General features: G+C 58.1%; 1 protein-coding gene and 2 long non-coding RNA genes across 11 annotated transcripts in view; 2 read left to right on the top strand and 1 right to left on the bottom strand.

Annotated features, from left to right (window-relative positions):
- Positions 1-3525: 3525 nt before the first annotated feature.
- PLXNB1 (plexin B1) overlaps positions 3526-22305 on the bottom strand; it is a 28177-nt gene continuing 9397 nt past the window's right edge. For 4 of the 8 annotated variants that reach the window (XM_032648228.1, XM_032648230.1, XM_032648229.1 and 1 more), the window contains 33 exons: positions 22048-22176; positions 21821-21921; positions 21393-21525; positions 20972-21128; positions 20558-20666; positions 20373-20481; positions 19277-19957; positions 18953-19072; positions 18639-18761; positions 18253-18346; positions 17995-18167; positions 17698-17849; positions 15795-15900; positions 15482-15618; positions 14995-15171; positions 14597-14768; positions 14159-14401; positions 13313-13489; positions 13086-13234; positions 12173-12587; positions 11858-12036; positions 11639-11705; positions 11277-11423; positions 10303-10471; positions 9920-10023; positions 9761-9845; positions 9346-9530; positions 9041-9201; positions 8807-8954; positions 6890-6954; positions 6673-6748; positions 5580-5654; positions 3526-4269 (listed from right to left, as the gene is read on the bottom strand). In XM_032648228.1, coding sequence (XP_032504119.1) covers positions 4165-4269; positions 5580-5654; positions 6673-6748; positions 6890-6954; positions 8807-8954; positions 9041-9201; positions 9346-9530; positions 9761-9845; positions 9920-10023; positions 10303-10471; positions 11277-11423; positions 11639-11705; positions 11858-12036; positions 12173-12587; positions 13086-13234; positions 13313-13489; positions 14159-14401; positions 14597-14768; positions 14995-15171; positions 15482-15618; positions 15795-15900; positions 17698-17849; positions 17995-18167; positions 18253-18346; positions 18639-18761; positions 18953-19072; positions 19277-19957; positions 20373-20481; positions 20558-20666; positions 20972-21128; positions 21393-21525; positions 21821-21921; positions 22048-22176 — 5223 coding nt within the window. In that variant the 3' untranslated portion in view covers positions 3526-4164. The remainder of the gene's footprint in view (positions 4270-5579; positions 5655-6672; positions 6749-6889; positions 6955-8806; positions 8955-9040; positions 9202-9345; positions 9531-9760; positions 9846-9919; positions 10024-10302; positions 10472-11276; positions 11424-11638; positions 11706-11857; positions 12037-12172; positions 12588-13085; positions 13235-13312; positions 13490-14158; positions 14402-14596; positions 14769-14994; positions 15172-15481; positions 15619-15794; positions 15901-17697; positions 17850-17994; positions 18168-18252; positions 18347-18638; positions 18762-18952; positions 19073-19276; positions 19958-20372; positions 20482-20557; positions 20667-20971; positions 21129-21392; positions 21526-21820; positions 21922-22047; positions 22177-22305) is intronic. The other 4 variants (XM_032648233.1, XM_032648234.1, XM_032648231.1 and 1 more) reach the window with 4 other exon arrangements.
- LOC116761874 lies at positions 4214-8798 on the top strand. 2 transcript variants are annotated; one of them, XR_004352147.1, is made up of 3 exons: positions 4214-4355; positions 4529-5410; positions 8367-8798. It is a non-coding gene; the product is annotated as an uncharacterized LOC116761874 (long non-coding RNA). The 2 variants fall into 2 exon arrangements; XR_004352146.1 differs by having other exon boundaries at positions 8103-8798.
- LOC116761875 lies at positions 9913-12620 on the top strand. Its single transcript, XR_004352148.1, has 3 exons — positions 9913-10036; positions 11811-12007; positions 12507-12620. It is a non-coding gene; the product is annotated as an uncharacterized LOC116761875 (long non-coding RNA).

Genomic DNA, 22305 nt, shown 5'->3' with positions numbered 1-22305 from the left:
GCACAACATTGTATATCAACTATACTCCGATAACATTTTAAAATTTTAAAACTAAGTAAGCTTGGGGCTTCCCTGGTGGCACAGTGGTTGAGAGTCTGCCTGCCGATGCAGGGGACACGGGTTCGTGCCCCGGTCCGGGAAGATCCCACATGCCGTGGAGCAGCTGGACCCGTGAGCCATGGCCGTTGAGCCTGCATGTCCGGAGACTGTGCTCCGAACGGGAGAGGCCACAACAGTGAGAGGCTCGCGTACCGCAAAAAAAAAAAAAAAAAAAAAAAAAGTAAGCTTAAATGCTTTTGTACAGCAAAACGTCCATAAACGAAACAAGACGCCATATGGTTTCGGAGAAAATATTTGCATATGATGGAAATTTGAGGGATTAATTCCCAAAATATACAAAGAACTCATACAGCTCAACGTCAAAAAAACAAACAACCCAATTAAAAAATATGCAGAAGACTTAAGTAACATTTCTCCAAGGAAGACATCCTAATTACCAGCAGGCACATGAAAAGATGGCCAACATCACTGATTATTAGAGAAATGCAAATCAAATCCACAATTGATGTATCACCTCATACTCGTCAGAATGACCATCGCCAAAAATTCTATGAATAGGGACTTCCCTTGTGGTCCAGTGGTAAAGAATCTGCCTTACAATGCAGGGGACGCGGGTTCGACCCCTGGTCAGGGAACTAGAATCCCACATGCCTCGGGGCAACTAAGCCCTCGCACCACAACTACTAAGCTTGTGCACCTCAACTGGAGCGGGTGTGCAGCAAACTACAGAACCCATGTGCTCTGGAACCCACGCACCACAATTACAGAGCCCACGCACCCTGGAGCCTGCACGCCACAACTAGAGAAAAGCTCACGTGCCACATGATCCTGCATGCCTCAGTGAAGATCCCGCATGCCACAACTAAGACCCGACACAGCCAAAAATTAAATAAATAAATAATAAATCTTAAAAAAAAGTCTACAAATAATAAATGCTAGAGGGGGTGTGAGGAAAACAGAACCCTCCTGTACTCTTGGTGGAAATGTAAATTGGTGCAGCCACTATGGGGAATGGTATGGAGGTTCCTTAAAAAAGTAAAATAGAGTTACCATATTTTCCAGCAATCCCACTCCTAGGCATACATCCAAAAAAGATGAAAACTGTAATTCAAAAAGATACACCCACCCTAGTGTTCATAGCAGCACTATTTACAATAACCAAGAAATGTCCATGGACAGATGAATGGATAAAGAACATGTGGTATATGTATACAATGGACTACTACTCGGCCATGAAAAAGAATAAAATAATGCCATTTACAGCAACATGGATGGACCCAGAGATTATCATGCCGAGAGAAGTGAGTCAGACAAATATCATATATCGCTTATATGTGGAATCTAAAAAAGTGATACAAATGAACTTATTTACAAAACTGAAATAGACTCTAGACATAGAAAACAAACTTACGGTTACCAGAGCGGAAAGGAGGGAGGGATAAATTAGGAATTGGGGATTAACAGATGCATACTACTACATATAAAATAAACTGAAAGGACTTACTGTATAGTGCAGGCAACTATATTTAGTATCTTGCAATAACCTATAATGGAAAGAATCTGGAAAAAAAAATACGTCAATTACTTTGCTGTACACCTGAAACACTGTAAGTCAACTATACTTCACTAAAAAAAAAAAAAAAAAAAGATACAGAGCTCCTGGTCCTCTAACTGGATAATTACTCCGATATTTAAGTTGGTGAAAATTCATTTAATGAAGCAAGTCACTCCCTAATCTCCTTAAGGTGTCCCCAGTGATGAGAAACGAAGGTCCTTTGCATACTAACATGTGTTATGGGTAATGTAGTAGGTGAGGGCACTCTTTGCAGTCTTGATCAGAATAAGATTGATCAACCTGAATGACAAATGTCCTACACTGAAACTGTGGCCAAGACCCAATTAGAATCCTTAAGTTCTGTCAGGTTTAGAATCTCCACTGGCAGCTGTGGTGTTTGAATGAAGACTTAGAAGTTCCTGTCTTACTGCGCAGGTTTGTGTTCTTTGTATCTTTTACTAGAACAACATTCTGTGAGGGCTGAGACATAATAGTGAATGACTCAACATGTTCAATAGTCACAGCTGCCAGGCGTGCAGGTACATGGTTTTCCTCTCCCCAGAGCCCTCACCTACCCTGTTACAGGCCTCCTAGGACCTGTAGGGGCCTGAGCCCTGAACAGAGGCACGAGTCTTTCACGGCCCCTGTGGTGTCAACCAGGCTCCCTCCCTCTCTGGGCCTGCTCCACGTCCACTCCAAACTGAATCCCCCATTAGCCCTGCTCCCTGAGACTGTCACAATGGGGGATCAACTCCGTGGTTTGGCCAGGAGGAGTCAGATCCATTCTGAGCCACTACAAAGACCTGGCAGGAGTACGCATTTGAAGTACTAAAGCTCACACACCGGAATGACAGTGCCTCACTGCTGGCTGACCTGCCTCTGACTGTGGTCTGGACATCAGGCAGAAATGAGGAGGGAGGGACATTAGAGCAGAGAATAGCAGTGGTGACTACAGTGGGCATGGACACACCAATGTGGCTCCTGCCATCTTAGGGACGAGGACCTTGAGAAAGCATTATTTAGGGCCAATAAGAGGGAGGGAAGAGGACTCTTCCTGGACTCATATCAGCCTGTGTCTCTTCAAACCCCCAATGAAGACCCCTAAGTTGGGAGGTGGGGCCTCTGTGTCAGAGGGGAAGGAAGGCTAGGGGGTCTCCGGGCTATAAGCAGAGAGCCATGGGGGAGAACCTTGTGAGGACCTGAAGGCTGGAGGGCCATAGACTCACCTCTGTTCAGTAGGCTCACCTCCTGTGGAGGCCAAGGGTGGTCTCAGTCAAGGGGGCATCAACCCCCAGCCGTGTAGACCCAGCCAGCAATACAAGATCCAGCTGAGACAGTCTCGAAGCTCACCTCCAGCTACAAATCAGGAAACCCAAACAAGGTGGCCTTGACACAGGCAGACAGTTGGGTTATCTGCACCCAAAATACCTTGACTTAGAAGACAACCCAGTAACCAGAAGCCCCTCAGAACAGCCCAGGCTACAGGGGTTCAGGGCGTCTAGAAACTACCGAGGAAAAGGGCCCCAAGATCCACTCCGCCTGGAGCAGTGATGCCATCCTTTCCCAGTTCCTTTCAAAACAAGTGCAACAGGAATGGAGAAATTTGAACACTCAAATTGCCGATAAGGCAGACCTGCTTGAAGAAACCACAGACCCCTGCACCTTGGGTTTCAGGCCTGCCAGCCCCGTCCTGGATGGGGTTCTCACTTCCTTCACAGCAGCTTTGACGCCAGCAAGCCCTGTGCAGGAGTCACGGAGAACCCAGCCAGCCCTGTGATCTGGAGCATTCTGTGGGCGCCATGAGACCTCCCGGAGGCTGCAGATCCCATCTCCCCATGGTGCCTGCCAGGCACAGCTGCCACCCTCCAGCTAAGGGAGGGCTGGGCCAAGCCCACATCTCAGACACCAGACAGTGTGTTATCCTTTAATGAAGAGCCAGGTCAGTAGGGCCACCATTCTCCCCGAGGCCCCCCTGCAGCAGACACCCCTCACTCCTGGCTGCCTTGGTGGCAGGGTGGCCCTGAAGCAGCCAGCCCTGCTGAGAGGTCAGTTTGCAGCAGCCTAGGAAAGGCATTCGTCTCTCGGACCTAGGAAAATGGCAGCAGCAACATGGCCAGTGGCGGCTAATGAGGTCAGGGATGGTGGAGGAGGAGGGCGGGACAGGAAGTGGGGGCTCTCCTCCTTCCTCTCTGAATCCCCTGGGATAAAGGCCAGTGTTCAGGAGCAGTACAGTCTCCCCAGGGGCTGGAGGCCCTTCCAGCCACTCTCTGGAAGCCCTTAGTCCCCAGTTTCCCTCAGACTAACATCACACAGAAAGTAGCCCGCAGGGTCACTGGCCTCAGGGTCACCACTCCATCAGCCTCAAGGCCCCACGCCTGCGAGATGAGTCCAGCAGGGCCCAGGCCAGAGCCACCAGGAGACTTGGGGCCACCTTCCACTAACTCCGCTGGGCAGGCACTACAGGCATCTAAGAAGGTGGTCTCTCCCTCGTGGTTCCGGGGCTGCCCAGGCGGGGCTGAGGCACAGCAGGCCAGGGGCTCTCCAAGTCCCTACAGATCTGTGACCTTGTTTTCTACAGCCGCTGCGATCTGCTGGAGCCGATAGCCCAGCTGCATCTTCTGGGCCGTGCCATCTTCCTCCAGGGCAGTGATGATCTGAAACACAGAGACCAACTCAGCAGGGGGAGACCGTCTGCCTTTGCCACAGACTTCAATAGGCCTCCACAGCTACCGCAGCAGGTGTGGGTAGGGGCCCGAGAAACCCTGTGAGCTGCCACACTCACTTCCTCAGGGCCCCCTCGGGGAGGGGATGATGACAGCAGAGTCACTGTGGTGTTTTAAGGATTAGTGAGGTAGGGAATGAAGTACTTTACTCAGTACCTAGCACTCACGGTAATGCATATCACCTCCCCAGTAAAGTCGTTTTGAGTGGAGGCCAACTTCACCCACCATGCTGGTCTTCTTCGCCACAAACCTCCTGGAAGCCCTGCTCCACCCATCCTGGCTCCCCTGCCCACCAGGCAACAAGCAGTTCCTAAATTCCTACATGCCGGGTGCTGGACAAGGAGCAAGGACCCGGCAGTGATGACAGGTACGATCCCTGCCCTCGTGGGGCTTACTGGAGGGGAGACAGGTATTGACCAAACACGGACAACTACATAACCACAAGGGGGGCTGCCACAGAGGGAAGGGTGGGAACAGGAGGGGCTCGCCGGCCACGCCTCCACAAGGGGACAGCTGTGTCACACGGCCCCGCCTCCCCCACACCGGCACCCACACTGTTTGGAGCAAGGCACCTGGACTTCACGCTTGCGCGTCACTCCTGTGTCAAATGCCTGTCCCCACTCCAGGCCTGAGCCATGAGGCAGGGCCCTCATCGCTCAACAGCAACGGCCACATCCCTGGGGCCACGCAAACATCTGGGTAGATGATTCCAGCAGGCACTCAGTGGGTTGACCGGTGGGCGCTCTGATCCTGAGGCCCATTCCAGGAATCCCCCAGAAAGCCCCCTTACCGGCTCTGTTGTGCCCGCATCTGCCCCAGACCCTCCTCTCTGGCAGCGCATGCAGCCCATCCAGTCCCACCCCCCCAGAGATGGCCTGCACAGCACACTGCCACATGTGGTCTCAGGTAGGGCTCTGAGGGAGCACAAGGCCGGGGCACAGGTGGCCGCTGTGTGTCCCTCCCAGCACATCCTGCACACCATCTCCAGGCCCTGGTAGATCCCCAGCCATCCATCACCACCACCATGCCCAGGAGCCCGGCTGAGGAGCCCGGATGGGAAGGGCGGCAGCAGGTAAGAGCCAGGCCACTACCAGGAAGCACACCTGAAGAACACTTCCCGAACCCAGGGCTCAGCCCCCCTCCACCACTCTGTGCCTGGGGGAGACCCGAAGGCCCCACACTTGCGTCACAGAGCCAGTCACCCTCTCACTTCATCCTGACCATGCCCAGGTTCTGCCCACCTGGTCATAGTATTTGTTGATATACTTGTAGAGTTCGTGCAGGGCCACTCGCACCCCCAGGTCTCCAGAGTAGTTCTAGGGAGGAGAGACAAGAGGTTACAGAGATAGGGGGTGCTGCCAGCCACCAGAGGAGGCCCAGGACCCCAGGCAAGGGGAGTGGGGAAGAGGGGGCTGGGAGGTAGAGGAAGGAACAGGGCCCTGCATTGGGAAGCAGAGCCCCTCCACAGACAGGGGATGCCAGGCTAGACATGCTAAGCTGGGGACAGGATAGGACCAAAGGGCCTCCTTGGTGGAGAGAGCCTGGATCTGTAGTTTCACCATGGCCTGGGGTCTCCACTGGGGCTCGGCCTCTCTCCCCCTCCAGGCTCCAGCTGGGACCCTCTGGCATCCCAGACAATTGCAGAGCCAGGCAGAGTAGGTGCTGCTCACAGGCTGTGACCCAGCAGAGTTCTGCTGTGACCTCATTCAAGTCTTTCCTGAGGTCACACCCAGGCCCCTCCATGGGGACATCTCTGAACCTCAACCTCCTCTTCAGGACAATGGAGTTGATACCACCTAACTTGTAGCGCTTTTATGGGAATCAAATGAGAAGTAATCAAAGCCCCCACGCACAGCAACACCCCAGAACTGTAGCTACTATTGTTATTGTGGTTGTGGTCATCATCATCGTGGTTTCAGATTTACATTGTTTATAAATTCCCCGGACTGGACTGTTTGGAGGCTGTTTTAGGAGTAGGTGGGGGCATGTCTATAGTGCCAAGGAAAGCAGAGCAGTAGGAAGACGTGGACAGGCTGACCCAGGCAGTCCTGGGGCTGAATCCCTGCCATCTCGCTGCCTTGGAACTATGGTCCACAGACCCCGAGGGGCTGCAGACATCTAAACACCTGGCTGAGTCAGGCTCGGTGGCAGCTGCCAGGACTAGGCCCCTGCTGCTCTCTGATGAGACACTGGGAGCCCTGGTCTTTTACAGAGGCAGCGGGAACACTGTGCTGAGGCCCCCAGGGCTTCCCTGCAAAGGAGCAGTGTGAAGGGGGCAGGACCCTTGTGGCAGAAGGCCTATGCCCAACCCAAGAAGCAGAAGGAGGGCCATACCCGGGACAGCTCGGCCAGGATGGAGTTCATCTCTTGATCACTGGCGGGGATGGTCTGTCTGATGTCTGCATAGTACCTGCCAGAGATCATGGGTCCGGCAGCCGCTGGGGAAACAAACCCCTCTTCACCCCACCAGGCCCACCCCTGGGCCTCAGCTGTAAACACCCACCAATCCGTCCAGCCATTATCCCCCAGATGCAATCCCTTTCCCTCGTACCTTTCCACCATCCGTTTGTACCGGGGAATATCCCGAGCATACAGAAGTTTGTTGATGGGAGAGTCCTGGGTGCCAGTAGGTGAACAGTGAAAGGAAAAGAAGGATGAGAGCTCCTGTTAGGGTGACCAGCTGTCCCAATTTTCCCAGCACTGCTTCAGTTTTAAAACTAAGTTCCGAATTGCAGGAAACCTCCTCAGTCCCAGACAACCCGGATGGTTGGTCACCCCACCTCATTCCTTCTGTTACCCCTCCCCCAGTGTCCCATCTCTGCTGTCATCACCTTGAGCTTCCCCCCATCTCACTCCAAGGTCATCCCTCAGCTCCACGTGCCTCCACCCAGACCTGGCAGGGGACTGGCATGCAGGGTGGGAAGGGTGCAGTGCCGTGTGGAGCCCTAATACTGCTTCTCCAAGTGCTGTTCATTCCCCATGTAATGTAATTTTAAAAATCAGGAAACTAACCCCGAAATTTAATTAAATTGCCCCAGACCACCTCACTCCTGTGTGGCTGAGCTGGGATTCGAAGCAGGTCTCTCAGACCAGGGCCCACAATCTAACACAGCCAGATACATCCTCTACCACCGAACTGGGCTCCAATCCCAGCTCTGTCCCAGTGGCTGTGGGCAGCACACTTCCATTCTCTGGACCTGCTGCCTCATCCCACAGCTGCTGGGAGGGTGAGGCAAGACTGCACTGCCCCCTGTGAGCAAGGGCGTGAGCGCTGGGCCTGAGGCAGGATGCCTGCTTCTCAGCAACTCTCCATGGGTGGCCCTTGGCATCCTGGTTTGCACTATTCCTGAGCTACCCAGGAAGCATTTGCAGTGCTGCTGGGAAGGGGAAGCAGTGTGAAGATCAGGCAGAAGAACCCAGCACACACCCTGGAGGTGACCCCTGGGTCCTGGTGTAGCTCTGTGGTTCTCAGCTCATCGCAGGCAGAGTAATGAGCGCAGGCAGAGCAAAAATGGCTACAGAGTGAAACTTTCCATCTTGTTTCCCCATGGAGAACTCTCAAGAGGTCCCAGGCCCAGGGGTCGAGGCTAAGCAGAGTCCATTATGCAGAGCCACGACAGCCCTGCCTGCTGGGTGCCTGAGCAGTCATGGTGGTGACCCCATATCTGTCACAGGACTCTCTGGGTCCTGACCACTGTGACAACATACCTCCCCCTCTCTGTGCCACCAGGCAGCCCTGACCACCTCTCCTCCATGCTTCCCAGCTCCCCTGTCAGCACATCCGTCCTCGCCTGGCCCTCCCCTGGACTCTGCTCCCTGTACTGCACGGGCTGGCAGACACTTCCACTGCCCTTGGGAATCAAATCTCCGAGGCAGCCTGGAGCTGCTCTGCGATTGTAGAATCCATGGGCTCACCTCCTCCAAGTCTCAGCTCACCACCGCCAGAGGCCCGGGGTGCGTAAGGAACCCCTCCCTCTTCCTCAACCGCACATCCAACCCACAGCTTCTGCCTGCCCTGTACCCTCTAGTCCCAGCATGAACCTGGCCACCGCTCGTCCCAGGGACAACACAGCTTCCTCTCTGGACTCCAGGCTCCAGTCCATCCACTGCATGACTGCCAGGAGGCTCCACCTAACTCTCAGGTCTGACCACCCCCTTTGCCCTCAGGGTGAGCCCTTGCCAAGTGGCCCTGGCCTCCTGCCGCACCGCCAGCACTCTTTGCTCCACTTAACCCTGTGAATCAGCACACGTGCCCCCTGCCCTTGCTCATCCCTGAAGGCTGAGGCACGGCCACCTCCTAGGGAGGCCAGGGACAAAGCCTGTCCCCGGGCCTGCAGTCAAAGGCCTCCCATATCCTCCTCCTTGACATCCTCAAGAAGGCCTGGAGTCTGTGCACCACAGCACTCTCCATCCCCGGCCACGCTGCCCCACCCACCTAGATCCTCCCGGTCCACCCCAGCCAGCTCACCCGGCCCAGCTTGTGGTCAGCCAGGGTGCAGGCGTCCATGAAGGTCTGTGCAATGACCAGGAACACTGCATCCATGTTATCAGATGTCTGCACGTCGAACACAAACTGCGGGTTTTTTATGATATTGATCCAGAACCTCAGCGGCAAGCTGTGGGCAGGGCAGGTGTGGCCAGTGAGTGTGCTGGGGAGACAGGAGAGAAGACCCCGCACATGCTAGGCCCGCCCCACCCCCACCTGTTGGTCTTCCATATGTGGACGGTGTCCTGGTCCGAGATGCCATGCTGCTGGGCCTGCTCGTCCAGCAGGTCAAAGAAGTACTTCACAGCGAGCGGCACGGGACGGCTGGTGCTGAGAATCACCTGGAACAGGTCATCCACAAACTTCTGCAGGGTGCCCTGCGGACGAGGGGAAGCACAAGAGATGCAGTCAGCAAGGGGACCTCAGCCCAGCCCAGCCCAGCCTCAGATGCCTCGTGACACCAGGCCTGTGCGAGCCCCACATACCCCCAAATCCCACTACCTGTCTCGTCCCTGCCCCACCTTCATGGACAGCAGGCGGGTCAGGTAGATCTCAGGGATGGCCTTGGCTCGCTCCCGCTCCCCGCCCCGGAGGCTGCCCCTCCGAGGCCTGGGCGGCTCCGGCTCCTCGCTTGGCTTCACCAGGTGCCAGGGCCGGATGCCCCCCTCGTCCACATCCTCCAGCATTGGGGTCCCTGTACCAAGACCTTACAGCTTGTCACCCCTCATCAGGTGCCCCCTGCCCTAGACCCCCGGGGTCCTGCCAAAACCTGGGAGTTGGGGCACCTGGTTAAGGGCTTCTCTGGGTGGAAGGGAAGTAGACACAAGCCCACCCTGAAGTCCAGAGGACCTTCCCCCGTTACTGGAGACTGGGCAAAGCAAGGGTAGAGGACTGCGATGGCAGGGGTGGGGCGGGGGGGGGAGGGTAATTACTCACTCTCTCCAGGGACATAATCCTGGCTTTCCCGGAGGACATGCTTGGTGAGGCAGGGGACGAGGGCCACAGTTGCTCCGTCTGGGACCTGTGGACCACAGTTGGTGACCCCTCCACCAGCCCACCCCACCACAGCCCTCCCCCAGCTCCCACCCCTCCCACCTTGTAATGTTGCAGGGTGTTCAGGCGCCTCCACAGACCCTGGACCTCAGAAGTCACGTCCTCGTCAGAAAGAATGAGATGCCCGGCCACCCCAGACCGCCATTCTGCAAGGACAAGGTGGGCTTGGTCCTTGTCCTTGCAGACATACCCTCCCTGCAGTGGAACCTGTCCCCTCTTCTACAAGGACACTGGCCCCTCCATCAGGGGCAACCTCACCCAACTTTTCTGAAGTCCAGAAACGGGCCCCTCAACAGGTGACAGGTCATCCCTATAGAGGTGTTCCAGAGCCCACCTCCCCTGGGTGATAAGCTGACCCCGCAGAGCTGGTCTAGGGCCAGCCTAGCCCTGAGGGTCCCCAGACCACCCTTCCCCTCTGCCCTCACCGACGTCCAGGGTGCGGGGGTCTGGCCGCTGGGCAAGAGGCACTCCTTTATAAAGCTGGTCCAACATCTTTTCCTTGGCCTGGGAGATGGTGTCACAGTCCAGGACCTTCACAGGCACGCCCTGGGCTTCTCCCGCTCCAGGCCCCACAGCCAGTAGTGCATTCAAGGTCTATGCACGATACATGGGAGCAGTCAGGGCTCATGCTACGTGGGGGATGACCAAGATGCAAGGCCAAGGCGAGGGACAACCCATAAGGAAGCCACTGCCTCTGACCTCCAAGCACCAAACAATCACTCCTTCTTGTCTCTTCACCTGCCTGCCTCCCCAGGGACAGCAGCTCCCTCCACTCTGTGGCCCCAGCACCTGGCACAGAGCACTAGTGTCTGCTGGGTGAATGGCAGAAAAAATGGGAGAGCACAAGTCCCTCTGAACTCTGATCCTCAGGCTCCCGGCGCAGACAGTTAGGCTGAGGAAACCCGCATAAGAAGTGGGGTCTCCGCTAGCAAGAGGAGCAGGCCTGGCGGAGCCTGAATGGGATTTTCCCAAAGGACCTCCACGTGGGCCACAAAGGGGAAAGTCTCCCAGAGGGAAACAATGGGCAGGTCTGCCAGGGTGACTCCCAGTTTGGTGGGCACAACCATGCCCCTGGCAGGATGCTAAGACCATGATCAGGCAGACACTCAGGCCCTGACACAGCAAGGACCCGGACGGGCCCCGGGCAGGGTTGGCTGCTCCCTAGACTCTGGATGTGGCCACCCTGACCCCACCCCAAACCTGGGGAACCTCTGAGGTCCTATCTTCAAGGTCTGGCCCTCAAGCCTCTATCCTGCAGCCAGCTGGAGGTTAGGCTGGCTCAAACCAGATGCAGACACCCACACAATCATACGTGGTCACCCTCCTCACCTTCATGGGAGACTGACTCACCAGCAGGTTCTCTCTCTCCCCCCCTCCCTCCCCCTCTCTCCCCCCTCACCAGGGGACGGTACTCCACGTCCTCTCGGAGCAGGCGGTTGTCATTCAGGGTGTATTTGGCTTTGCCAGTCACGCTGTCTACCGGCCCCTTGTCCACTTGATGCTTAATTCCACGGAAAAGCATGTACAGAGGCTCCCCTACCGAGTCCTGAGAGAGTGGCGGGCAGTTAGGACACCCGGGGCAGGGGACAAGCATGGGATGGAGGTGCTGGGGGAGGGGACAGGATGCAGGCTGCAGAAGGCTTAAGGTGGCTGAGGACATGCTGGGCAGGGGTGCCCAAACTGTGCTGGGGCAAGAAGCTGAGTGGTTCAGAGTCCTGACTCTCCCTGGAGGGGAGCCCCACCCACCTCTGCCTCACTCACCCTCACGAAAGTGTAGAGGCAGATGGACATCCAGTTGGTGAGCAGCTTCTCCACCACAGTCTCTGTCCTGGGATGACAGGAAAGAGGGGGCAGAGTCAGCAGGTGGGGACCCAGGGCTTTCTATTCTTCAGACCCCAGGCCCCAGAGGGCCTGACTCAGGTCTTGGTTCCAGCTGTCCACGGCCACCTGGCCCCCGTGGCGTCTTACGGGCATACAGACCTGCGCAGCATCAGCTTGGGGTTCTTGGCCACGTACTGGGCCACCAGGTCACTGAGCAGGGTGCGCAGGATGTCAGTGAAGTACTCAAGCTTCCCGTGCAGTGCCACGGTGAGCAGAGATGCCACGTAGGCGCGGTCCCGAGCTGAGAAGGTGCGCTGGCTCTCCAGGGTGTGGATGAACTGGTGCCAGGGAGAGGGGATGGGTGGGTGGGGAGGGCAGATTCAGAAACGGAGGGACTGAGAAGGGATGGGGCTGGAGGGTAGGGGAACCCCCTCCCCACCCCTGGAGGGCCCAGATAGGCGGTGGGGCCAGCACCTTGATGAGGAAGAGCTTGCTGTTAAGCAGGTTGGAGAGCTGCCCCAGCCCTTGTTCCACAGTGGGTCGCCTGCTCTCAGGCACGCCCAAGTCCCGGTGCAAGGGTGACTCCTGGTGCCCAGGGAAGAAGACCCTCTCGGCATACACAGTGTAGTCGAGGAAGGGGATGCCGCTGCCCAGAAGGTCACTGGTAAGATCGGTCATCTCGGTCATAAGGTCTGTTGAGCAGAAGAAGCCAGGTTTGAGCGCAGATCCCAAGGTGATGGGAGCAGGCTTGGGCAGAGCCCTGGAGTGTGGGGTCTTCGCAGCCTCACCTGTGAACTCCTTCTTGCAGCGGTCCCGCACGCTGCTCTCCAGATTCTCCAGCTGGATCTGCACCTTCTTATAGTCTCTCAGAGCCTGCTTGCTCTTCCTCCTGCTCAGCACCAAGGTCAGGGCAGGGAAGGCCAGAGGAGGCCCGAACCCCTGCTTGGTCCCACCGGGCCCAGGCCTGCCCAGGCCAGCACAGTCTAACCCTGCCATGCCCAGCCAAGCCAGGGCCTAGTCAAAATAATTCAGCCCGTCCCATCCCAGGCAAGTCACACCCACCCACGACTCATCTAGCCCAGCCTAGCCCAGGGATCAGCAAACTGTAACACGGCCAAATCTGGCCCCTGGCCTGTTTTTGTAAATAAAGATTTGTTGGAACACAGCCATGCTCATGTGTTTATATGTTGTCCGTGGCTGCCGCTGGGCTATAATAGCAGAGCTGAGTCACTGCCACCCAGACCGCCTGGCCCACAAAGCCTGAAATAGTTATTCTCCTGCCCTTTATAGGAAGTGTTTGCCTATCCCTGGTCTATCTAGTCTGCCCCTTCCCAATCCAGCCACACCCTACTACCTGCCCAACCCAGCCACATCTGGCTGCACCCACCTGTACATGAGGACAATGATGATGACACCCAGAGCCAGAAGAGAGGTGCCCACCCCCAAGCCCACCTGGGCTGCCATGGGAAAAGCCACAGGGCTCTCGCCATCGTACTGCACGTGGCCTAAGGAGAAGCGTAGGTTCCCCATCTGCACCTGCACAGGGAGCCACATGTGAGCAAAGAGGTCAGCGCATGCCCGATGCCTGCCCCGGCCCAGAGCCTGCCCACTGACCGTGAACTCAGGCAAAGCATCAGGCACCTCCCGGAGGGCATGGTGCCGGGGTAGAGGCTGCTCCACGGGGGGCTCGCAGTACAGGTGGTGCCGGGTCAGCGTCTTCACCATGCAGGGGCCGTCCCCTATCATGGCCACCACCTCCTCCTTGGACATTGCAAGGTCCAGATTCTCCCCCTGGAACATGGGGTCACTGATTGATCATTCAGAACTCTTCCTTAAGGGGAGGAGCTGATGGTCACTCAGATCCTATCTCCCCAAATGTGAGACGGACGGTCCTGAGACCCACCCCCAGGAGCAGGGCTGATGGTGCCTCAGCACCTCTTGTCCGGTACATGGGGTGACAGCCCCATGGATGTTTCCCAAGCTGCCCCCGATCCTTTTCTGCCCCTCCCGATCCTTCTTCCACGAGTCTTAACTTCTCCGGAGCTAAAAATCTGGAGAATATAAAGCTGTCCCCAAATCCTACGCAGTGACCTAACAAAGCAGAGCCCCCGCTACTGCGTGTGTCAGTACACACGCCAAGTATGTGTCCACATGAGACAGCCTGCCAAATGGGCATCAGCCCAGGCGCCTATTGTGTACCTCGCCGCCACTGCGTGTGCCAAACTATTTACATATCGTTATTCAGACACCTGCCATGGGGTATGTCAGGACCCAGACCACAGGACCTAAGCCCCGGCCAGGTGTGTCTGGCTAGGCACCCCGCCGCCAGCCCCCTCAGCACTCGCCATGTCCATCCACTGGCCCTTACTTTGCTGTCATGCCCCCTGTGCCACACACAGCAGTACCATCCGGCAAAGTGAAGGGTCTTGGGGCCCTGCCAGATCCCACTAGGAGCAGTACCTCCACAGAGAGCACACTCCCAGGCTTGTGCCGGAATGGTGCGGTGGGGTCCTCGGGGTTGAGCGGCTGCAGAGTGGGGTCGGCCTCATAGGAGAAGGGTGTGGGGTTCAGTGTTGCAAAGTCAAAGACCAGGTTTTCAAGGATGAATTCCACACGGACCCAGGGGTCCTCAGGCAGGCCTGGGAGGGCCGGCGTGCGGCACGTGATGAGCTGGGAGGAGTTCACGTGGCAGGGCTCCTCAAACTAGGGCAGAGGGAGGGAGGACAGGGAGGGCCTGCTGAGGGTGCACAAGGCGGGGGGGCGGGTCCAGCAAAGATGGGGACATAGCCTCCACTGGTACCCGCCACCCACAGCTGTCTAGGGGTGGTGGGGGGGATGAGGGGCAAGGTGGGCGATGGCTAGCCCAGTGCAGGCAGGGGATGCCCTTGGGGCTCCTACGTGAAGGCCGCCACAGGAGGCTCCGGGGGAGCACGCCGTCTCTGGGATCACGCGGTGCCTCCACCCAAGCCCCTGGCCTGGTCCTGGCGCTCTCGTGGCCACAGTCACTCGGATTCTTGGTGTCTGTACCACGTCCAAATTCTGGCCACGGACCCGTATCTCACGTCCTCCACTGAAAACACAGCCCATAAGCCACTTATGGCTTATGTGAACAAGGCTTTAAAGCACAGCCCAGTCCCTGATGTTAGGTCAGCTTCAACCCAAAGCCCCACGGCCCCTCTCCCCACCAGCAGCATAGGAGTCGAAGCCCCCCACATAGAGCCCTACAAACCCCCATATACTGGAGCTGCAGAGACCTCCCAACGGCATGCCATGCAGCCATGCCCTCGGCCCAGCACCTGAGGAAGCTCTTGGCAGGGCCAGCAGAGGTGACATTGGGATCTGATGTGTACTCGAACTGGCTGTGATGAAGCCTCCGCTCAGCAGCCCCAAACCACACGGCCACGGGGAGTGTGGCAGGCGTGGGGTGTGGGCTGGTCTCACACCGCAGTTGCTCCGCCTGCTGCTCCAGCAGCCTGAGAAGGGAGGGAGAAGTGGCAGGCAGGCCCAACTGGGCCGGAGGGGCACAGGAAGGGGAAAGGGGTGATTCCAGGACATGGGACCCATTCGGGCCACAGCTCACTTCCCCCTTCAGTGCTGACTGCAGTCTCCACAAGTGACCCTGGAGGCTGCACTCCCAAGAAAGCCCCAGCTTCGAGAGGGGCTGGCCACTTTCTGATGGAGCAGACTTGGCCCTCTCCCCATTACTGCTCTCCCTAATATCCCGCCCCTCCATCTTCTCCCCGGAGCTCAAGGATTTTTGCAGAATGAGGAAGCGACCCTCACAGGTGACAAGGCTGGTCTCCAACTACCACTCGGATGTCCTCCAGCCGCCCGGTCAGAAGCTTGGAGCCATGCAGGGTGAGGCTGGTGCCCCCGGCTCTGGGGCCTCGGGCCGGGAAGATGGAATGCACCTTTGGGTCCTGTGGGAAGGGGACAGGGAGAAACAGACAGGCATCAGGCCAAGAACAGGGAGGCAGGGGGAGCAGACAAGGAGGCCCTGGGGTGGGGAGCCCCAGGGAGGCGAACCAATGGGCTGGGAGGAGCCACCTAAGGGGGTGGCCCATGGGTAGCTGGTGGGGACTCAACAGTCAGGCACCTGGTAGGCAAAGTCATGCTCTGAGACGCCGCGTCCTCTTCCTGGCACCTCCACCGTCACAGCGCCTGCCACCTCCTCCCCGCTGGCCCCAGTGATACACACAAGGCTGTGGGCACAGGGCAAGCTGGGGTGCTGGGCCACACTAAGGGCCCTTCAAACTGACCCAGCCGCCCCCTCCCTGCCCCACTACATCACGTGTTCTCCCTGGCTCCCAAGATTGACAGAGATCCTCTTGCTTTGGAAGGAATTCCTTAACGACTCACCAGGAGGCTTTGGCCTCTGAGAATTAATATCTGTGGTTCAATCATTCAAGTCCAACCCCAGAGGCCCCTGACAAGGAGAATTTCTCTCTCTGTGGGGCACCAGCCCTGGTAAGGCTGGTGGCAGGGGTGGGTTGCTGAGCTAATGAGTGGGCCTAACCGGCCACCATCACCGTGGGCACAGCACCAGTTACAAGGTGGTGGAAACTTGATTTCCTCATGAAAAAATGTTCCCGAAAGCCTCTAGTCAGGCCTCGGGATGGACGTGAAGGGAAAGTGAGCAATCTAAGAAATGCTGGTTCTTAGCCAGGAAACAGAAGCTTGGGGCAAATTAATCTCCAGAATGTGAAGCCTGCAGTGGTTCGACTCTTTGTGACATTGTCACGGTCACTGCAAACACCCCCAGAAAACACAACAAGCGAAGTGTGAACTACCCGGGAGAGGCTTCAGCTGGAATGTATTTTAATCCCTTTATAAATCAGTTCAGAAAGCACTTTAGTCTCATGGTTCTAGAATCATTAACACTCACCTAAAGTTCTCAGTCATAATACATTCAGGGGGGAAACAACATGCTCTAGCAGAGTCTTGTTGAAAATAAGACTGCAGGGTACTTGCCTGGTGGTGCAGTGGTTAAGAATCCGCCTGCCAATGCCGGGGACATGGGTTCAAGCCCTCGTTGGGGAAGATCCCACATGCCACAGAGCAACTAAGCCTGTACTGAGCCTGCACTCTAGAGCCCACAAGCCACAACTACTGAGCCCGCATGCCACAACTACTGAAGCCCATGCGCCTAGAGCCCGAGCTCCGCAACAAGAGAAGCCACCGCAATAAGAAGCCCGCGCACCGCAACAAAGAGTAGTCCCTGCTCGCCGCAACTAGAGAAAGCCTGCACGTAGCAACAAAGACCCAACACAGCCAAAAATAAATAAATAAATACATTTTTTAAAAGAAAGAAAATAAGACTGTGGGACCCCAACACGGGCCTACAGATCCAGACCTCTGCAGGAAGTGGAGGGAGGTGGTCTAAGGATCTGCTCTGGGGGGTTTTGAACCAACTCTCCAGGTAACCCTGACATTCGGCAGGTTGGAGACCTGCTGCTTGTGGATGTCTCCTTCGCTGTGTTCTGCGTGTGCACATTTGGGACCCTGCAACTGCCAGCCTTGTAAGCCACAAGCCCTGGGAAAGTGGGAGGGGTCCAAGGGACTGGACAGAGGGGCCTGACACTCAGCAGGTGTGTCATAAGTCTATCCCCGTGAGGAGCCTGCCCAGGGCAGTGCTTGGGGAAGAAGGGCCAGCAGGTGGGAAGGTCAGCCGCAGAGCACAGCTGTCTGGGATCCAAGGAGCCTGCTACCACAACTATGCCCATGGTCACTTGGAAAGCCGGGTGAGCACACCTAGGCAGTGCCAGGAAGCAGAGCCGCCTGTCAGCTCTGAGCAGTGACTAGACCCAGGCCAGAAACCAGCAGGTCTGTGCACTAAAGCCAAGGCCTTGGTAGTAACCCCAGCCCTGAAACACTGTGATCAGAACAAAGGAAAGGGGGAGGGGGAGGGCAGATGAGTAGTGGGTGGATGGCCCTAAGCAGGAAAGCCAGCTGTGAAGCCCGCGGGGTGCCCCCTGCTCCTGTCAGTCCAGCCCACTCACCTGCTGGACACCTCGTACTCCTGAGCGTCCACAGCACAGGGCACTCCAGCCACCCTGACCGTGTCCTGCACGTCCTGCACATGTTGGCCCAGGTTGGAGCCCCTGATGGTGACACGGGTGCCTCCGTCTACAGGCCCAGTCAGTGGCTCCACCTGTTCCAGGACAAGGATGGCTCACCTCCACGCACCTGTTGACCTTTGGCAGCCTGGAGAGACAGCCCCAGCCTCCCACCTTTTGGGACACTGAACCCATAGCACCCCGAACCCCTTGAAGGGATGCTCCAGCATTTCAACACACCGAGTGGATGAGGGGTGCTGGGCACTGGGTGACCACAGCCTCAGCCTCGCCACAGGCCTCCTGGGCCACGCAGCGTGGATGCTTCCCCTTGCACCACACACAGCCGTACTGGGGCATGGCAGTTTGGCAGCGGCTGCAGTCCTCGTGTCCCACGGAACAATCATAAAGCACCACTGGGGGTGGAGAGACGAATGTGAGAGGCAGGCCAGGAAGAGCCCTGTTGCCACCAGCCAGTCCCAGCAGCCCCGGGTCACTCACCGTGCAGCCCATCCACACTGTCCACACGCAGATGGCCAGCCCGACGCAGAAACAGCCCCACGCGGAGCTCTGGCTGTAGAGCCTCATAGCTGAGCTGGAGAAATGGGAGTGGGGTCAGAGCCCAGGATTAGGGGAGGCGTCAGGCCTGGGGAGACGGTGGTCAGAGAAAGGACCAAAATGACTCATGGGAACACAAAGCCAGAGGCCAGAGCTGGGATACAGGACCCCATGGGGCACAAGGTCAGAGGTCAGAGCTGGGGTACTAGGACTCCCTCGGGGTCACTCAGTCAGAGAATGGGCTGGGATGAGTGCGGTGCAGCCAGCTAAGCTTGGTAGCCAGCCTGTGGCTAGCGCGCCCTTGCCCACCCAGGACTCGGGATCTGTACCTGGTGCTGCTGGCAGGTGACATGGCACCGGGTATCTGGAGGCAGCTCGCATTCGACCCGGGCCTCAACCACCACCTCGTGGCCCTCCAGCTCCATCACACACTCATGGTCTCCTGGGCTGTCCTGGGGACAGAGGACACAGCTACGGGGGCAGCTTCAGAAGCCAGGCCTGGTGAGCCCCACAGGGCCCCAGCACAGTCCCCGGGTTGGGACTGAGACCTGAGGCCGTGCCCTCCCCTGCTCCCCGGGACTCGTGCATAGTTTGCCAATAGCCAAGGAGGCCACAGCAACAGCTGCAAAGAGGACACACTCACCTGGAAGAGGCGCAGGTTCCTGCCCAGCAGTCGCACTTCTCGCTGCACGTGGACCGGCATCAGGCTGGAGCCCTGCACACTCTCCACACAAGGGCAGGAGCCTGCCCCCAAGGTCATCTCCTGCAGGCACCAAGCGCCAGGCAGTCTATGGAGCCCACCTGCCGCCTCATCCCTTTCCCAGGCAGAACCCCGGGGCCAGGCCAGCGTGAGGCAGCGGACGCCCCCCTCCCCTCCATCCTTCCCCTGCAGAATCGCAAGGTGGCCAAGAGGCTGCATCTGTCCCAATCCCCTCCCCTGAGGCCTCCTTCCTGGGCCGGGTCTCACCAGCTCCCAGAGCCCAGGGGTGTCGTACTGGTAGTCAAGGCTGGACAGGAGGATGAGGGGGGCAGGAGGGCCCTCATGCTCAGCAGAGTCTCCATCACCTGAGAGGAGGGTGGAAGTGGAGAAGGCGGGCGTGTCACCCCCTGTCCACTCATCCGCCTCGGGCAGCTCGCCGCCTTCTCTCATGAGCCAGTCCAGAGCAGGCTTCGTGGAGCCAGCGGCCCCTGGGAAAGTGGTGGCGGGAGCCGTGCCAGGGGGCTGGTCCAGGGGTACCGCAGAGGGGAGAGCCTCGGGGCCAGGCTCTGCAAGGGCGGGGGGCAGTGCTGCTGCATCTGAGGGCGATGGGTGGGAGGCCAAGAGGTCCTCGGCGGTGGCCACGGGTCCGAAGGCTGTAGGGGCAGGGACAGCGGTTCCAGGCCTCTGGCGGGGGCTGGGAGGAGGAGGGGCCTCGTGGAGAGGTGAGCCCGTGGAAGCCGAGGCAGGTGTGGGGCTGGGACCTGCCCACGGTCCCCGGGGGCTGAGCAGGGAAGGCCTGGCCCCAGGTGGGACATCCAAGGCTGTGGCTGTGGAAGGAGTGTCCACAGGAAGGGCGTCAGGAGTCAGGGCGACCGTGGCCCTGGGGGCTGTGGGTGGGAAGGAGGTGGGTGCGTCTCTTGCAGGAGGGGCTGGGGAGAGGGGCGGGCTCTGAAGGGGGAGGCAGAGAAAGACAGGAAGGGCCACTCAGCAGGCAGGTGCGGGAGCGGGCAGCAGGCAGGCAAAGGGTGTGTTAAGAGGAAAGGAGACCAAGGAAAAGAGAAACAAAAACAGCCCATTAATTCTCCAGAGGGGAAGGGGAGGGCGCGCTCTAGGGGCGTCTATGGCATCTGTGCCAAGGTGGGGCACGAGGCCAGACCTCCCCTCCTCTCAGCTACAAACGTCCTCTCCCGAAACAGGTGGGACGTTGACAGCCGTCCTCCAGTGAGTCCGTCACACACAGCAGCTCAGGTGCTCACGACAGAGCACCCGGGGCAGGCAGACACACAGACCCCAGGCCATGAGAGAAACCCTCACAATGGGGAGCCCGAACCCCCCCTGGGGCCCGGCCAGGAGTTGGGCTCACCTGTCGGCTGACCACCATGGGCCCAGCATCACACAAGGCCTTGTGCGTGCACAGGTGCTGCCAGACGCACCAGTTACACCCCCAGAGGCTTCTCACGCAGGCCTGGCACCTGCATAGAGCACAGCCATGGGGTGGGGATCGCCACAGGGCAGCCCAGGGGCTGGGGGTCGGGGTGAGGAACTCACTGTGCAGATGGGCGGAGCAAGGTGACGGCCATGCAGTCATAGAAGGAGAGGGAAGCCTCAGCAATCACGACGGCGCCAAACCTGAGCTCCAGGCTCACGGAGACGTGGTCTGCAGAGGGAGAAGCGAGCTGGGCTGAGGAGCAGGAAGGGGCACTCAGACCCCGAGCTGACGTCCCAGACTACACAGGGTGGGTTTAGCACTCTGACCAGGAAGGGGTGCCCAGGGTCGGGAACACAGTCCACAGAATAGAAAACAGGGACTTTAGGGATTGGGGACCAGAAGGGGCCTCAGAGAAAGGTATCGCTTCAGGACCCTTTGCCTGGATTCACACCTCATCCTGATCACACCCCTTGGAGCAAGATGGGAGGTGAGTGGGGCTCCCAGGCCCCGGGCTGACTCCTTCTCTCACCCACCAGCTTCTCTCGGCAGCTCTGGAGCCTCACTAGGGTCTGGGGAGGGGCACATCACACCAGAACTGGTCAGCAGGGCAGGACTCTGGTATTCCCCAAAGTGGCAGGAATAAGACTCCCCTGGCCACAGGGGTGGCAGATCGGGTACCGACAAGAAAACCTGCGAAGAGAGGCCAGGACATGCTGTTGGAGCCACTGGGCAACAGATCAGGGCTCCGTTTACAGGCTTCCAATGTGGGCAGGCACCAGCGGCCACCAGCCCCCAGTGATCACAAATACCCTCCAGCCTGGGTTAGTAACAGATGGAGAAAGCGGAGCCCCAAGAGAAGCGACTTGGGCAAGGCCAAATGGTACTTAAAATTCAAGGTTGCAACCCATCACCAGAGCTCCCCCCGGCCAGGGCTCCGCCTGCTCTGGTCTTCACCTCCCTCCTCTCCTCACGGCTGATGTTAGCAGGACTCAAGGTTGCCACTTGCAGACAGCCCACCTCAGGCTGGAAGCTCCACAGCCACCGCTCTAAGCCCTGGCCCCGAGAGCACTCGGAATGGCGACTGCACCTGGGCAAGAATAACCGGTGTCCACCTGTGACCCTCACGGGGCCACTGGCAGTTCATGGGGCAGGGACACCTACAATCCTAGGAACCTGGGCAGGATCCTCAAGTGGGCCACGACAGGCCTGGCAAGTCAGGGTGGAGGATAGGGGTGAGAGTAGGGCGTTGGGGCATCCAGGGGTCAAGGGTTGAGAGTCAAGGGCCAAGAACCAGGAACCCTGGACAGGGCAGGAGAATTGAGGGCATGAGGCTGGGGTTGGGGTGGGGCTGGGGAAGGAGCCAGGGTCGGGGGAGCGCTGACCTGCCGAGGAGCACACACCACCCACAGTATGGGTCCCTGTGAGCCAGACAAGATGCACAGTCCAGGTGCTGAGCACAGGAGGCCACAGGAACCTTGAGAAGCTACAGCAGCAAAGAGGACTTGAGGTCAACAATCCAAGCACCAGTGGCTCTCCACATATGGGCCCCCAGCTCCCCCGAGGCCCCTCCCAGCAGTCATGCCCTCCCTGGCTGGCGCGTGGCACTCACCGTGCTCTGGGTCATGACATACAGGTGCTCGAAGGCCCCATCAAAGATGAGGTCTCTGCTCACCGCAGACCCCTGCTGGATGATCCGTGTGGAGTACGGGTGGCCATCACTCCCTGGGCCCAAGTAGACCTGAGATCAGAGACCACAAGATCTGAGGCCCAAGGCCCTCCCCTCTCGCCCCAATAAAATAATTTACAGAATTTCCTCCTAGAGAGTACAGGTCACACCACCCGGCCCCAGAAAGAGGAGCACAGATCA

This window comes from Phocoena sinus, chromosome 11 (assembly GCF_008692025.1).
Source record: "Phocoena sinus isolate mPhoSin1 chromosome 11, mPhoSin1.pri, whole genome shotgun sequence".
Classification (NCBI taxonomy): Eukaryota; Metazoa; Chordata; class Mammalia; order Artiodactyla; family Phocoenidae; genus Phocoena; species Phocoena sinus.
The sequence above is the reverse complement of the archived record's forward strand: the minus strand, read 5'-3'. Positions and strand labels throughout refer to the sequence as shown.